Source organism: Myxocyprinus asiaticus, chromosome 4, assembly GCF_019703515.2.
Source record: "Myxocyprinus asiaticus isolate MX2 ecotype Aquarium Trade chromosome 4, UBuf_Myxa_2, whole genome shotgun sequence".
In the NCBI taxonomy this organism is placed as follows: domain Eukaryota; kingdom Metazoa; phylum Chordata; class Actinopteri; order Cypriniformes; family Catostomidae; genus Myxocyprinus; species Myxocyprinus asiaticus.
Genome location: NC_059347.1, coordinates 28,866,874 through 28,882,124, shown reverse-complemented (window position 1 = coordinate 28,882,124; position 15,251 = coordinate 28,866,874). Strand labels below are relative to the sequence as shown.

At 38.9% G+C, this 15,251-nt stretch overlaps 2 protein-coding genes across 12 annotated transcripts in view; one reads left to right on the top strand and one right to left on the bottom strand.

Moving 5' to 3' along the window:
• Positions 1 to 2,792, bottom strand: part of LOC127440151 (nuclear receptor corepressor 1-like) — a 140,348-nt gene extending 137,556 nt beyond the window's left edge. For 9 of the 10 annotated variants that reach the window (XM_051696584.1, XM_051696586.1, XM_051696591.1 and 6 more), the window contains exon 1: positions 1,022 to 1,346. The gene's annotated coding sequence lies outside the window, so the exon portion shown is untranslated. Of the gene's footprint in view, positions 1 to 1,021; positions 1,347 to 2,776 lie in introns of those variants that run through there. The other variant, XM_051696585.1, reaches the window with a different exon arrangement.
• LOC127440160 (N-acetylglucosaminyl-phosphatidylinositol de-N-acetylase-like) overlaps positions 1,714 to 15,251 on the top strand; it is a 34,249-nt gene continuing 20,711 nt past the window's right edge. For both annotated transcript variants that reach the window (XM_051696612.1, XM_051696613.1), the window contains exons 1-2: positions 1,714 to 2,083; positions 2,349 to 2,448. In XM_051696612.1, coding sequence (XP_051552572.1) covers positions 1,717 to 2,083; positions 2,349 to 2,448 — 467 coding nt within the window. In that variant the 5' untranslated portion in view covers positions 1,714 to 1,716. The remainder of the gene's footprint in view (positions 2,084 to 2,348; positions 2,449 to 15,251) is intronic.

Here is a 15,251-nt window from a genome sequence, read left to right as displayed (position 1 = left end):
GTAACGAACACAGATATCGCACTACCGCAACTCTACCTTTCACCTCCTTCACACCCTACCACCAGGAAGGGTTGGTGGTTGGAACTCATATTTTAAATGAAAATGACAAAGTTCTGGAAGGTACTAACCCCTTTAGGGAGTCTTATTATGACCCCTGTGCACCAAGAGTGGAGACAGATTTAAATATTTTGCATGAGTCAAATCGTTACAGGGGAACTACACTAAAAAGGGAAAGGCATATCAACACTTTGTAATCATGCTATATTGTAAATAATAAAGTATCTCTAGCAGATTTTATACACTTATACGTGTTGCAGACATGACTCGAAAAAAATAAGATGTTTTTGAAGGTCTCTGGTACAAAATTACGTTACGTACAGTGTGTAATCCCTATGGTTGATGATTACTATCTCATTAGTTGTTATAAGATGCAAAGGCCAGTCATCAGTTTTTGAATCAGTTTTGAAAAGTCTCTATATAGGTGTACAAGTTCAAACTTTGTCATATCCAGGCACCAAAACATTTAATAATAACACAAACTTAAATTAGTCTCGTTTCCAAGCATGACTTTATGAGACTGCAATGGCTTCCAATGTATGAACATGCAAACAAGGGTGAAACCTACAAGTGACAAGCAGCAGCTCGTAAGTGTATATGATACCGCAGACTTAATTATTTCTAACCAAAAACTACATGCTGTGGTAAAAACTCAACTAATGGCGTTAGCCAGCAAGCTACTATTAGCTCAAACGAGGAGAAACAATTTACCTGAAACCACACACAAAACATACAAAATTCTGCTCCTAATAAATGCACATACGTCCCAGGAGACATGGTATTAAAACATGTTGTGCATAGGCACATCAGAGAGAGAGTTTAAGGGAAATACCCATCAGCTACGGGTTTCACCTTTGCATTGAAACTCGCGTCGCCATCTTGAACACAAGCGCTCAGCTCTCACTAGCCTGCGTGTAACACACCACAAACAGCCTAAAATACTCATTTTAAACAATGCACTCACCTCATTTCCACAGAGACACTCCAAGAAGTGTTGAGGGCGAGTTTGTGCGCTTAAAATGTTAGAAAAGGAAGTCCGTCACTAGTGGGACTGCGCGAGTGTTGCAGTCACTCTTCCAACACAGGCTAGTTATTTGTCCTTACTGAGCCGTGAATATATATGCAAGTCTTTTTCTATATAATTCTGCACCAGAAATTAATATACGCCTTAAACGTACCGGTTTCTAAGGGTTATATGCCCGGTGGACATGCATTTTATGCAGCTCTGGTGCACCTGAGAAGACGGAGTGAAAGAGTTTTTCTCAAGCGAACAGGATGAAACGGTGTGACGTTCAAACTCTCCCCACAGGCGACCTTCACCCCACCCAAACCTCTATCTCCTTATACTATTAAACACGAAATATACAGGAGCATGGATATTTTGCTATAAACCTTCTTTTTTTTAAACAAATCGCTTCCCGTACTATTAAATGTTTTACATATACATTCTCATTTGAAATTATTCCAGCTATGCTGCCAGTTTGTTAAGATAATGAAGCATCTCATCATGCAACGGTGTACTTTTTTTAGTCATTTAAATTATATGGCACTTAGAGGTAGAGCAGTGAATGTAAATAATGTAAAAGTGTCGCAATAACCCAGTCTTTTTGTGTAAACAATCCGCTCTGCAAGTCTGTAGGAACCTTTCATCGGGAGACAATGTTCCACACGGACTGTTTTTGTGACACGGTCGAGATGTTTGTTTTCGTTGCGGTTATTTTTGTATGTGTGGCTTACATTACTTCTGTGAAGTTTGTGTATTACAGATATAGACAGTTATGGCCACGGTTGCGAAGTAAAATGTCCACCCCAATATACAGTGGTGAAGACAGACATTTTTCTCCAACACACGTCAGATCTGACGCGCTCTCGCCGAATTCAGAAGAAATGGCGCGTGTGAGAGGCACTGAGGCACGAGCGCTGTTAGTCACTGCACATCCAGATGATGAATGCATGTTTTTTGCACCTACAGTCTTAAAACTTGTTGAATCGAAAGCAGCCGTTTATTTGTTATGTTTGTCAACAGGTAGGTTTGCGTTTCCATGAATAAATATTAACATTAGAAATATTTCCTTATGCAACTTCCAATAAAACACTCTTTGTTATTTGCACCAATAAGAACTCTTTTACTTTGACCATGTAAGTGCGTTCTGTTTAATAAGTAACTTGTATAAATAGTGCACATTATGGTTCGAGTTAATTCAATAAAGCTGGAATCCTGCTTTTTGAGGTATTGTGATGCTAATAATGTAAAAGCTACACTATCAAAAATTTTTTTTTCCAATGTTCAGGCAATTACAACAATCAAGGACCCCAACGCAAAAGGGAACTGCTTGACAGCTGTGCAGTTCTGGGAATCCCAGGCAACCATGTCACCATCATAGATGACAAGTAAGGGCACCAAAATATTCCTTTAAATTCTTCCTGTGCAGTCTTCTGAAGGTCTACAATTAAAATCCAAACTTATAGATATGGGACTGAATCATAATATTTGATAGCAAATACTATGCTGATCTGAATTAGGATTATATGTAACACCACTATACTTTCCCGACATACAATGAATGCATCAATATAAAATCATTTTGAAAATGTCAGAATCAGACAACACTGTATTAACTGTGCTCACACACACAAGGAAACTGTATGAACAAGTTGTCTCACCATGCGATTGTGCAATTACATCTCATGAATGAACAGATTTTAAAAAAGACCTCACTTGATGAGTAAGATGCACAGACTCTACGTGCTTGTCCCACGACCCTGATCCTTAGCGTAGCTCCATTAAGATAATAAAGATGTTGTCCATCCATCAGCTCACAACAGTGACAGTAAACCCAACTCTATTCTTGGTGGGGGTTTCATTTGCGCTCTGAAAATAAACAGTAAGGTCCCATATAGCCCACCCCCCGAGCATACCCATTAAGGGTGTACCATGCTGGTTTTGGCCCCTCCTCTTCTCCCCTGGCTGCCCTGTGAGCAAACACTGGCCAGGCTACAAATGAAGCCCCTCCATTCTTGTCACAACAGAGGCACAGTCAGCTTAGGCTGAAGTATGGGAGTTCGCACTGTCACTGGACAACATAAACAATCAGGCCAGGAGGATAAAAGAGACGAATCCTCCACCCCCTAGTAACCGCATTTTGACATGTCCTGAAAAAGAGCCATGGGGCAGAGTTATCTGACACCCACTCCCATTGTGATCTCACAATTACGGCCAGATTATCAGTTTGATTTTCATTTGCATGTTGTGAGCTCCTCACATCTGTGTGGTGTTATCATGGTCACAGTTGAAGTTCCTCATCTTTCATATACTGGCACAGTGTTTTCCTGAATCATCAGTTGTTTTTCCCATTCACTGTAATGACTCTCAACCATATATTATACATTGTTTAGATCAGATTTCCAAAATACAGGCTGTCCAAAAAATCTTTCTTCCTACCCACATATTCCAACATTGCTGAGCTCTGCCAGAATCTTAAACTACTTCTTTACTGGCAGTAGTCTTAAAGAGTCACAGTAGCTGGAGACCAGAAGCCACACATATCAGTAATATGTCAGTAACATATTATCATCGCTCAGATATATTAGTATTGACCCTAACACAAGTTTCTTCGACTATAGCTCTCCAAGCAGAAAATAACTCTGAAAAATAAGCCCACATAAAGGTAAAAAATGCCCCTGAAAATTAATTCTAGGAGCAAATATTGCCCCTTAAAGGTGCACTCTGTAAAATTGTTGTGCATGTTGTGTTGACTCCTAGCAGCAAATATGCAAAATCACGCAAAAACAAAAGTTCTCAGTTACTGAAGTCATTGTAAAAATTCAATATTTCGCAGTCAGCCATGATAAATGTATTCTGCAAGTGAAAGTGTTCAATTACAGGGGAATATTCAGATAAAACAAGCAATATTTGGCCGGTGATATGACCACAGCATGGCAGCACTCGTGAATGCGTGCCCAGCACCATATGTAGAATAAATCAGATTTTCTTTAAGACTAATATGACTAGAGTCTTCATCTCATGTGAGTGAATGTTGTATAATTTTACAAATATTTATCAAAAATACTATTCTGCTAGTACTATTTCTTTTTAAAAGTTTAGCAATTTGCAAAAAAATAAAATGTTGAGTGCTCCTTTAATAAAAAAAAAAAAAGTTAATATCTGACAATGGGCTAGCTTGTCTAACGTGCTAATCAGTGCAGATTTTTGGAGACATACTGTATATCTCTGCAGAGCAAAAATGGGCTTTTCCCAATCAGTGGGCGTTTTCAAACTATTGAGATTCCCTACTTTCATTGGTTAGTTTAGAAACGCCCATCCTGGTTTAGAAACGCCAACTGATTTCTACACTGAGATTCCCTACTTTCACTGGATAGTTTAGAAACACCTATCCTGTTTTGAAAATGCCCACAGATTTGAAAACACCCATTACTGTTCTGCAAAGACCTATGCTTCGATTTTTGCATTGTGTTCTGTAACAAGGGATCTAGGTAGATGAGGTTTTTATGCATTCCTTACAACCTCACTGCAGTTTAGTAAGTAGTCATTTGCCAGATGCTTCATCCAAAGTGATTTATATTTTACTTATCACAGGGACAAGCTGAGGTTTATGGTGCTGGAAGTAATTTTAGCCATTCTGGAACTTCCACCAGGCTACATGTTGAATTAACCACGCCCCCTCTTCACCCCGCACTCCAATGGCAAGTGCACACACAGACGCACTTGTTGTATTGGAGCAGATAGAAGGGGGAGCGTTCCGACCCTGAGCGTTTCACGGGAGAAGGACACTGTACGGGCACTTATACGAGCATATATGGGCTGCCCTGTGAACATGCACAATGACTGACAAGCAGAAACAAAGGGTCTGATCACTGCCCCCAAACATATTTTTCCCGATGTTTACCAAGCTTAGAGCTGTTACAGAGACAGGTGTGATTTCAGTTATACCTGACAGGTAATAGGGTCATTTTCTGCATGTCGTTTAATAAAAAAATCAATCACAGCACCTTTAAGTGTCTCGCTCATGGGGACAATGGCTCATGGCTTGCTTTTTGGGAGAATCAAACCTGCAACTTTCAGTTACCAGCCCTGAGTTTTAACCACTATACCACCACCACAATTTAAAAGGATAATTCACCCAAAAATGAAAATTTTCTCATCGTTTACTCACCCTCATGATATTGCAGGTGTGTATGGCTTTCTTTCTTCACCAGAACACATTTGAAGAAAAAGAGAAAATATCTTAACTCAGTAGGTCCTTAAAATGCAAATGAATGGAAATTTGTCTTTTGAAGCTCCAAAAATCACAGACAGTCAGCATAAACGTCATCGATATGACTCCAGCAGTTAAATTAATGTCTTCTAAAGTGATACGATCACTTTTGGTGTGAAAAAAGATCAATATTTATTATTTACTTTTTAACTATAATCCAACGCTTTGGGTAAGCTTCACGAGAGTGTGGAGTCCAAGCGATCTCTCGTGTGATGTATTCGTGTTGCCATGATACAGACGTAATCTCACGTTCTCCACTCGGTTGAGACATCCAGGATAAGCACACAAACACACCATTGTGAGTAAAGAAACAGATAAATACAGATCTAAACCAAAACCAACCAAGCTTCTGTACAACGTTCCTCCCTCTCACTTGTAAACAGTGCTGCTCTTCCAGATGTGACGCACTTGCCTCAGTTCTTGCATATTTCCAATGGCAATGCGATTACGTCACACGCACATACCGCTGCTGATCGGAAGCATTATTTAGAGTAAAAAAAAAAGTACTTAAATATTTATCTTTGCTGCTCCAAAAGCGATCATATCGCTTTAGAAGACATTAATTTAGCAGCTGGTGTCGTATGGAGTACGTTTATGCTGACTGTCTGTGATTTTTGGAGCTTCAAAAGAAAAATCTCTATTCACTTACATTTTAAGGACCTACTGAGGTAAGATATTTTTCTATTTTTCTTCAAATGTTTTCTGGTGAAGAAAGAAAGTCATACACTTTGTGATCATGAGGGTGAATAAATAATGAGTACATTTTCATTTTTGGGTGAACTATCCCTTTAAGTCTCTATTTTCTAAAACTGGCATTAGCCATCTTTGGATGTTTTCTTATTAGACTCAGATGTTGTAATATCACCTGAAGTTCTGCCAAGCAATATGCAGTCGTTGCATACAAACCAGCTGTGTGTGAGAGAGAAAGAGTTCCTTTAAGACAAGATTATAATATGTTGTCTCTTTAGAGCATTACCTCTTCTGCTAACACCTTATTCAGAACAAGAAGCATCAAACAGAAGTATTCACTGAGAATTTTTTATTTTATTTTTTGCAGTTATCTAGACATTTTTATGTCTAGTAAGAAATTTGCAAACCAAAACTTTTTAATTCCTAAAGACCCTAAACCCACATTTGGAAAAATATAGCCTGGAAATCATCATTCAGCATTTCAGATACCACATAGTCACTGTTGTGTGTTTGCATTTGGCATGTAGAAGCCAGCAGCTGTGCCTTTGCAGTTTTTTAAAGTTCCTCTGGATAATACGTCCGTCTCCACCACAATAACTGACCTTTACAGCCAAACCGCCATGTTGGAAATGGCTATTTCTTTTGCTTGCTTGCTAGTTAAAAGAATTTAAACAGTGGCCAGCCTCAGGAGTGTCTTCAAAAACACAACAATCTGTAAACTGAACAGAACATGGTAGGGAGGATGACAATTAAATCCAGACAGCATGTTCTACATTGTTTTTAGTGGGGCTAGTTGCTCTGGAAACTAATGGAAGCTTGTGAAGGCGTTTTTAGATGGAAAATATATATACACTACCAGTCAAAAGTTTTGAAACACTTGACTGAAATGTTTCTCATGATCTTAAAAATCTTTTGATCTGAAGGCGTATGCTTAAATGTTTGAAATTAGTTTTGTAGACAAAAATATAATTGTGCCACCATATTAATTTATTTCATTATAAATCTAAAATTTAATTAAAAAAAAAATACGTTTTTGAAATTGATGACTTGGACCAAACAATAAAGAAAAGCAGCCACTAAGTGCCCAACATAGATGGGAACTCCTTAAATACTGTTTAAAAAGCATCCCAGGGTGATACCTCAAGAAGTTGGTTGAGAAAATGTCAAGAGTACATGTCTGCAAATTCTAGGCAAAGGGTGGCTACTGAAGATGCTAAAATATAAAACAGTTTTGATTTATTTTGGATGTTATTTTGTCACAACATAATTCCCATAGTTCCATTTATGTTATTTCATAGTTTTGATGACTTTACTATTATTCTAAAATGTGAAAAAAAAAATTATAATAAAGAATGAGTAAGTGTTTCAAAACTTTTGACCGATAGTCCGATATATATATATATATATATATATATATATATATATATATATATATGAGAGAGAGAGAGAGAGAGAGAGAGAGTGTTTTTTTTTTTTTTTTGTAAGTTGATTGTGAAACAAACTCCCAAAAGAATCTGCATAGTCATGGGAATGTGTTTTCCAGACTGTTTTCCAAGTACGATGATGACCCACCCTGCCTGCAGTTCTTCTCTGCATGATTCTGTTCCTTTGGTAATGTGTGCTCTGAGCTTCCTTCTTGGCAATGGTTTTATTGTGCTTAAATGCTGCAGAGCCCCAGAGGTCCAAAACACCAATGCCTGGCTCAAACACTTCTCCAGTTTGTTGACTTCTTGGAAGAATGGAAAAACTATTGGACTGGCTAGCTGTCCCCTTTGTGTGTGTGTGTGTGTGTGTGTGTGTGTTTTCACTGATTGTTCACAGATTATAATTATTGGACTGAATGCTCCCAAATTTAACGAGAGGATATTTCTTGGTTTGTTGAATGATCAGTCATAAAGATTCACCCTTCTTTAATTTCTGTTTTGTCTACTTTGGACACAGGCAAAGACACCTTGAAACATTAAAACATCAACTTTACCTCCATATCAAATCAAAATCAAATCACTTTATTGTCACACAGCCATATACACAAGTGCAACAGTGGGTGAAAGACTTGGGTGCAGTTCCGAGCAACATAGCAGTCGTGACAGTGATGAGACATATACTAATTTACAATAACATCAAATTTACATGACACAATTTACATATCTAATATACACATAATTATACACAAAACAATATACAAATAATAATATACAATGTACAGTATACAATACACACAATATAGAATACACAGTATACTATAAAAATAAATAAATAGTATATATAAAATATACAGTATTGTGCTGTATTGACATTCAGGCTGTCAGTTGATAGTTGCCAGTGTGTTGTTAAGAGAGAATATAATTTATGACAGTCCAGTGTGAGATGAATGAAATGCAGCGCTGATGTCTATTGATCGTGAGAGATCAAGAGTTCAAAAGTCTGATTGCTTGGGGGAAGAAGCTGTCATGAAGTCGGCTGGTGTGGGTCCTGATGCTGCGATACTGCCTGCCTGATGGTAGCAGTGAGAGCAGCCCGTGGCTCGGGTGGCTGGAGTCTGTGATGATCCTCCAAGCTTTTTTCACACACCGCCTGGTATAGATGTCCTGGAGGGATGATGGACCTCCGATGATGTGTCTGGCAGTTCGCACCACCCTTTGCAGGGCTTTTCGGTTTGGCAGCCAGTCGGGATGCTCTCTACAGTGCTGGTGTAGAACCGTGTGAGGATGTGGCGGTTCATTCCAAACTTCCTCAGCCGTCTCAGGAAGAAGAGGCGCTGATGAGCCTTCTTCACAATAGCCTCAGTGTAGACGGACCATGTGAGTTCCTCAGTAATGTGGACACTGAGGAACTTGAAGCTGCTGACTCTCTCCACTGGTGCACCATTGATGGTGATGGGGCTGTGTTCCCTGTCTTTTCTCCTGAAGTCCACCACAAGCTTGAGTTATTCAGATCACATGCACCTTTTAACAAATTATATTTCATACAAACACTGTGTGTTTTTTACAACTGCAGGGTCAATGACCAGCCATATTGTTTTAGGCTGTTCTAGTGGTGGTATGCAGAATTGGGGTGTGTTAGAAGCCTGAGAGTGCTCGTATGTGTGCGTGTCTGTTGACTAGGTCATAAGTATCATGTAAACTCAGACACCCACCTGGAACTTTCATAATCAACTGGCACGATGCCTGTCTTTCTGTCTATTCCTTGCCCTAGCTTTATTTCCAAGCATAATATACACACATAATAAACTTTGATCCACTCTTTTTCGGACACTCTCTCTCTCTCTCTCCCTCTCTCCCCCCCCCCCCCCCCCCCCCCCCACCATTATCCTTTACTTTCTCACCTTTCCCTCTGTATTTTAGTCTTTACACAGGAGCTGATGCTGTAATCATTAAGATCCTTTCTCCTAGTCACACACGCACACACATTCAAAAGTGTTAATCTCTATTTGCCAAAACCCAGATCGCGAATGACTATCAGAAAGCTTTGGCACAGTATAGAGCACTTCACTCTCAGATACTCCAATCTAGGTCATTCTGACCTGTTTTTCTGGTCTTTGTGTTTGCATTTACAGATTTGTCTGGAGATTCACAACAGATTGGCTGCAAACCAAGTCATAGTTAACAGACAACTGTATTGAACTGTTAACTAAAGAGACACAAACATGCATCTGAAAGATAAGCTTCCGGGTCTTTGGTTTGTATAGCATGAACTCAGCAGACATTGGTAATCTCTAGCTTTCATGTGCACGTTTAAGCTTGTGTGTGAGAGTGTCTAAGTCCAGGCTGGGTCATCTGGGCTCAGCGCTGGTTCAGAAAAGGTTGCAGTGTAGTTAAGTGATCCTGTTCTTTCCCTACAGTCAGCAGCACTGATTGCTGCCTGTCATACAGTGAGTTCTGAACACATATTCTTTCAACTGAATAGATAAAGGTTATGTAAGTGCACAAAGTTACAGAGACTTGTGGACCATAGTCTCTCAGCCTTAAACCACATGCCAACAGCTGAAATCGCCAGTTCCAATTTGATTGGCTGGCTGCAACGCAGGGTGTGCAGGTTTTTATTTGTGATGTTAATCTCATGGCATCAACTTTTTGATAGATATTTAGAGTTTTATTTGAGATACTATAAGTCAGGTTCACACAAAACTTCGTGCTCTATTCACTCCCATTCAAACGCATTTGAACGCGGGAGACTAGAAATGCAAGATCACGTGAAGAAATTTTGCATTCCGCTGCGCACAAAAGTTAAAGCTTTATGAACTCTGACCTGCAAGTTCGCATGACAGGAAGATGTGTGACCAATAGAAGATCAAAATGTTATGTACTGACCTCTTTGCTCAATACAAAGAATATATATTTCAAAGCAGCATGCTTTTATATTGTAGCAGGAAAGTGAGTGGATGGTATACTTTAACATTTTGAATAGATAATTATTAGTGATTTATTGTTTATTAAAACCAGAAACCCTTGCGCATGACATCAAATCCTGTCTGTTGAGGTGTGTGAAATAATTTTGCATGTTTAAAGTCTAGTATGACTGCCCCTTAAGGCTAGGGTCTACTTTTCGAGCTCTTAGCCTTACAAATTGCACTCTTTTGATCACGAGCCCATATGGACGTGTTCAATGCATGCGAACTACAGCTACTTTGTGATACGCTTAATTACAGTACTCCAAGCACAGTTGCAGACAATTCCCACTAACGCGGACTATCCGCATGTTTGGAAAAACCAGGCTGCATGTGGACAATGTGCTAAAATTGCATCATGCACACTGTGCTCAAGACGTAGTGGCATGCAGAAAACTAAAGTATATTTTGGCCTTGTTTACCAACAATAGCACACCTGGAAATTCCTCTTCGTTCTCAGAGCTATTTCTCAAATTGACCTGCCCCTAAACATTGCATTACTAAATTTAACTGTGGTTGAGCATTTTATACAGTATGTCAGTCAGTCATCCCCTTGCTTTTCTAAAAGGATGGTTCTTGGCCCAAACTAGCTGAAAAGTGTACCATACCATATGGCTGTGCAAGACGACGTAGACTTTTGCTACAAATGAATTTCTTGTGGTTATTCAGGCAGTGTAAAGGTTGAATTTTTGATTCGTATAACAGCTTGTGTTAATATGTGTGAAATAAATTTCATTTTACATACTGATTGAGTGTGTTGCATCTTATGTTGTACTGTCTCAGAGTGTGTGTCCCCATGGGCTCTGAATGGGCCATGTGACTCTCTCCACAGAGCTGCTTCGCTCTTTGCTGCACAGCTGCATTGACCGCCTACACTCTGACCGAGGTAATGCATCATGGGAGTGCTTTTGTGAAAAGAGCACATCTGAACATGCTCCACTAAACATGTACTGAGTCGACCCTCTCACTCTTTTTCTGTATTATTCATTGAGACAGACAGACAGACTCACAGTCTGTCTGGACATAGGCCACATCGCCCACCTGCCTGGCAGGGTAACATCAGGCTGAGTGTCTGTCCTCCTTTTACTTCCTCTGATATTTCTCTCTCTCTATCTTTGTCATAAGTTGAGAGCATTGAGTGCGTGTTAGGTTAGTTTTTGTAAGGCTATCCTGCACATTTTCCTTTAATTTGGCAGATATGAGCACCGTTTCTCAGAGAAAGAGTTCTTGAATCAGCTTCGTCTTTCCAGAAATGGATACTTGAGAAATTATAAAGTAATATATGATCTCTAGGTCAAATATATTTCTCATTTGACTTAACAAATTCAGCAATTTAGGTGATGACTGTAAGTTTTGGAACTCAAACTTTGATTAAAAAGCCAAATATACTTTGAAACAATATTTTATATAGGTAGTTGACATTAAATACTTTTATTATGTTGACATATTCTGCGGTGACATGATAAATTCCATCTTCAACTATTTTCAACAGCATTTTGCTGATTCTTTCATGACATCATATTAACTGAGAGACTACATGGTATATCTGTACTTTTAAAAATTCATTTGTCACATCAACATAGTCTCATGACAACTTGTAAAAATCCATACACAATGGTGAAAACAAAAGATATTGTACAACTTTGCTCATACAAAAAGATAAATATTTTTTATTCCCATAATGACCAACCAATCAACAAACAAAATTTCAAATTGATACAATACAGGCATCACATTTTATCCAACACTTTATTAGGTTAAGGGTTTGGATAAGGGGTTACACTTTATGTTTAGGTATGGGTTAGGGGTTAAAGTAAATCTTGTACTATTATTATGACTTTTCATGGACTGGGTTGGACACACCGCAGAACCACAATTAAAATGGAGGCAATTAAAAATCGTGAACAACTTACAAGTGTTGACAGTAACAGGACCCAAGTTATACAGTACATTTTGCCTCCTACATTCATATAAAATTTAGCATAAAATCTTAATGATTAAATAATTGGTTGATTAAATAAAAGTCCATGGAAAGGTTAGGCACCAATTATCCATTTATATAATAGAAATGAATAGAGCTATAACACAGCCAACATTTGCCAAAAATGGTGATTAATATGAGAACGCATAACCGCTTTGGAAAGTTGCTGTGAGAAGAGGAAAGAGTAGCAGTGAGGTGCATTCTTACACTCTGCCCTCCATATTTAATTATAAATTGATTTTGCTAGAAAACTAAACCCTGTGTGATTTATAGGCTGCATGAAGAGGGCAGAGAGTCAGGCCGGGGGGTTGTTGAGGCTGATGGCAGGTCAGGAACCACAGAGAGATGAGCTCTGTTAATGCAATTACCAGAAAGCACTGCAAATGCACTCCCTGTCAAGAGCTTGTGCTTCTTTATTTCCACATAAAACAAGGCAACTAGCTCCTCCAAGGCAGAAACATTCAGTCGATGCTTTCGCTACCATTTTTCTTAATTTTCTCCCCTTCTTTTCATCATAAAGCAATGTTCTCTGTGTTATATCTTGGAAGCTGCAGGGATCTTCTGAGCCAGGTATTTAAGAGTGTAATTTTATTTTAGTAGGTGTTCTAAATATGGCTGAAATAGACTCTTTGGCTGCTCGAGAACATCTAAATGAATGAAGAATGTAACTTGAGTGCACTCCAGCTTTCTGCACTGCAGAGCTACTGACTGATATATGTGCTTCTTATACTCTATAAATCTATACAAATATGACTGTGAACCAGAACATATTTCTTTCAGAAGTTCTCTCTTGTTTGCCTGTGCCAGAAGGGTTAAGTGTCATACAGACGTTGGGTTTCCCAGCATGCACCATGGCCTTGTAACAGAAAGGCGGCTAGGGCCCCATGTGACCAGACAAAACAAACGCTGCCACTCCCCCTGCCTTCCCTGTTCGCGCACACACACGCACACCGCCTCCTCAGTAGGCCAAAGTTCATCTGCTGTATTCAGATGCCTGCAAGCAATTACACATCCACATGCAGTGAGCGAGCGAGGGAGGGCGGGAGGAAGAGAGAGGTTACTGTAGGGCATTTTAAACTGTTGCTATAGCGAGGCCAACACTCTGCCTCGATCCATCTTAAGAAAGGTCAGGTTGATCATGTGTCTTTTTCTCAATCTTTATTTTTTATCATTCTCTCTCACTCCCAGCCCCATTTTCTCTAGTTCTAGAAATTAAAAGGTGAAGTGTGTAGTTTCTGCCCTACTAGTGGCAACAAACAGAATTGCAGTTTGTTTGTTTGTTTGCGTGGCCAGACTGGGACAGACATAACAACATTGGCTCAACTAATGGTTTGGGGGCGGAGCTACCTGTTTATCTGAACAATGTAATACAGGAAGTGTTTGAAATTAGTTTAAAAGCAGTGATTATTTTTGCAATTCTGTTTGATGCTACTAGTGTTGCAGAAATAAAACACTTTGCCTTTAAATCGCCTCTCATTAAAAGAACCAGCAAATTACAATTATCACAAATGTGTCAGAAAACATTACATGTTTTTTGATGTTGTTTACTTTTTAAAAGAATCTTTTGTGTTTGTGCTACAAAAAAAAAAAAAAAAATCTTTGATTTTCAATGAAGCCAAAGAATATTGTTTAAGTTGTAAGTAGGTGTAGGGTTTAGGATTTGTTTCTGTGTAAATGAAATGCTGCATCAAGTCATGGTCAGGTATAAGACCAATTCAGATCAATCAATTCAAGATGCAAATATTATATCAGATGACATCATTGATAGTGGTTGTATTTTGATTGACTATGAATATTGTAATGAAGGATTATGTGGATGTTTATATTGTTTTGGATAATCAAATTTTATGCTTAAATTTCTCACAGAAGTATAGTTTACAAACACAAAAAATAGACAGCACACCTAAGGCTGAAAGTATTTACAAAACAAAGTTTGAATGGAGTGTGTACTTTAAGTGGTTCAAACTCAATTAATTGCAGAAGTTTAATATTTTGGATTAAAATAAACCCTTACCAGAACGTTTGAAGAATATTATTACACTGTTACCTTGCAAACTGTTACCCAGCTGTGATGCACTATAAATCATAAGACTTCATAAATTTGTTGTGATACTTGTAATGAAAAAAGCCAAGGTAGATTTGTTCAATAAACTGCATAAGATTAATTCTTATAAAGGTTTGTTGGCTTTCATGTTGACTCCACTCTGAGGCAAAACGATCAGCCCACCACACTTCTGCAGCCATGTTCAGTCTCTCACACAAATCTCATGTGTGCTCACTCGCTCTGTTTGTAAATCAGATCTGTCTGATCTCTCTTCCCTCTTGTCCTGACTGCTACAGCACCCATTCCATCCCCCTTTTCTAACCAGCCTATCACCCCTCCTCTGATATGGTATCCTCCAGAGCCGACCCCTGTGACCTTAACCAGCATTTGATTTGTGTGCAGATCTATCACAAAAGAACAGAAACAACTGTCAAGCCCCATTGTAAAGAGAAGAGAGAGGGGGTGGATTCAATTCAGCTCTCTCTCTTTATCTGTCTCTCACTCATTCTGACATTCACTCCCCCCATTCTCATCAAACTCTGTGACCTTGAGCTGGGATTTTGCTGCTGGCTGTTTTTAGCATATTCAGTGCCAACTGTTGTGCGCTGCCAGCTCAGCCTTCTCTGCCAATCACAGTCCACTTGGCTGTGCCATATCCAGTATCTGACCATTGGATCTGTGTAGTTACAAAGTTCTCCAGCATTCTTGATTGGCAGAGGAAACAATCAGAGTTCAAATGTGAAAAGAAATTCAATTGTAAACTTTTTATGAACAGTTGAACTGAACTGAAGCAGAATAGTATAACTCTCCCAGCCA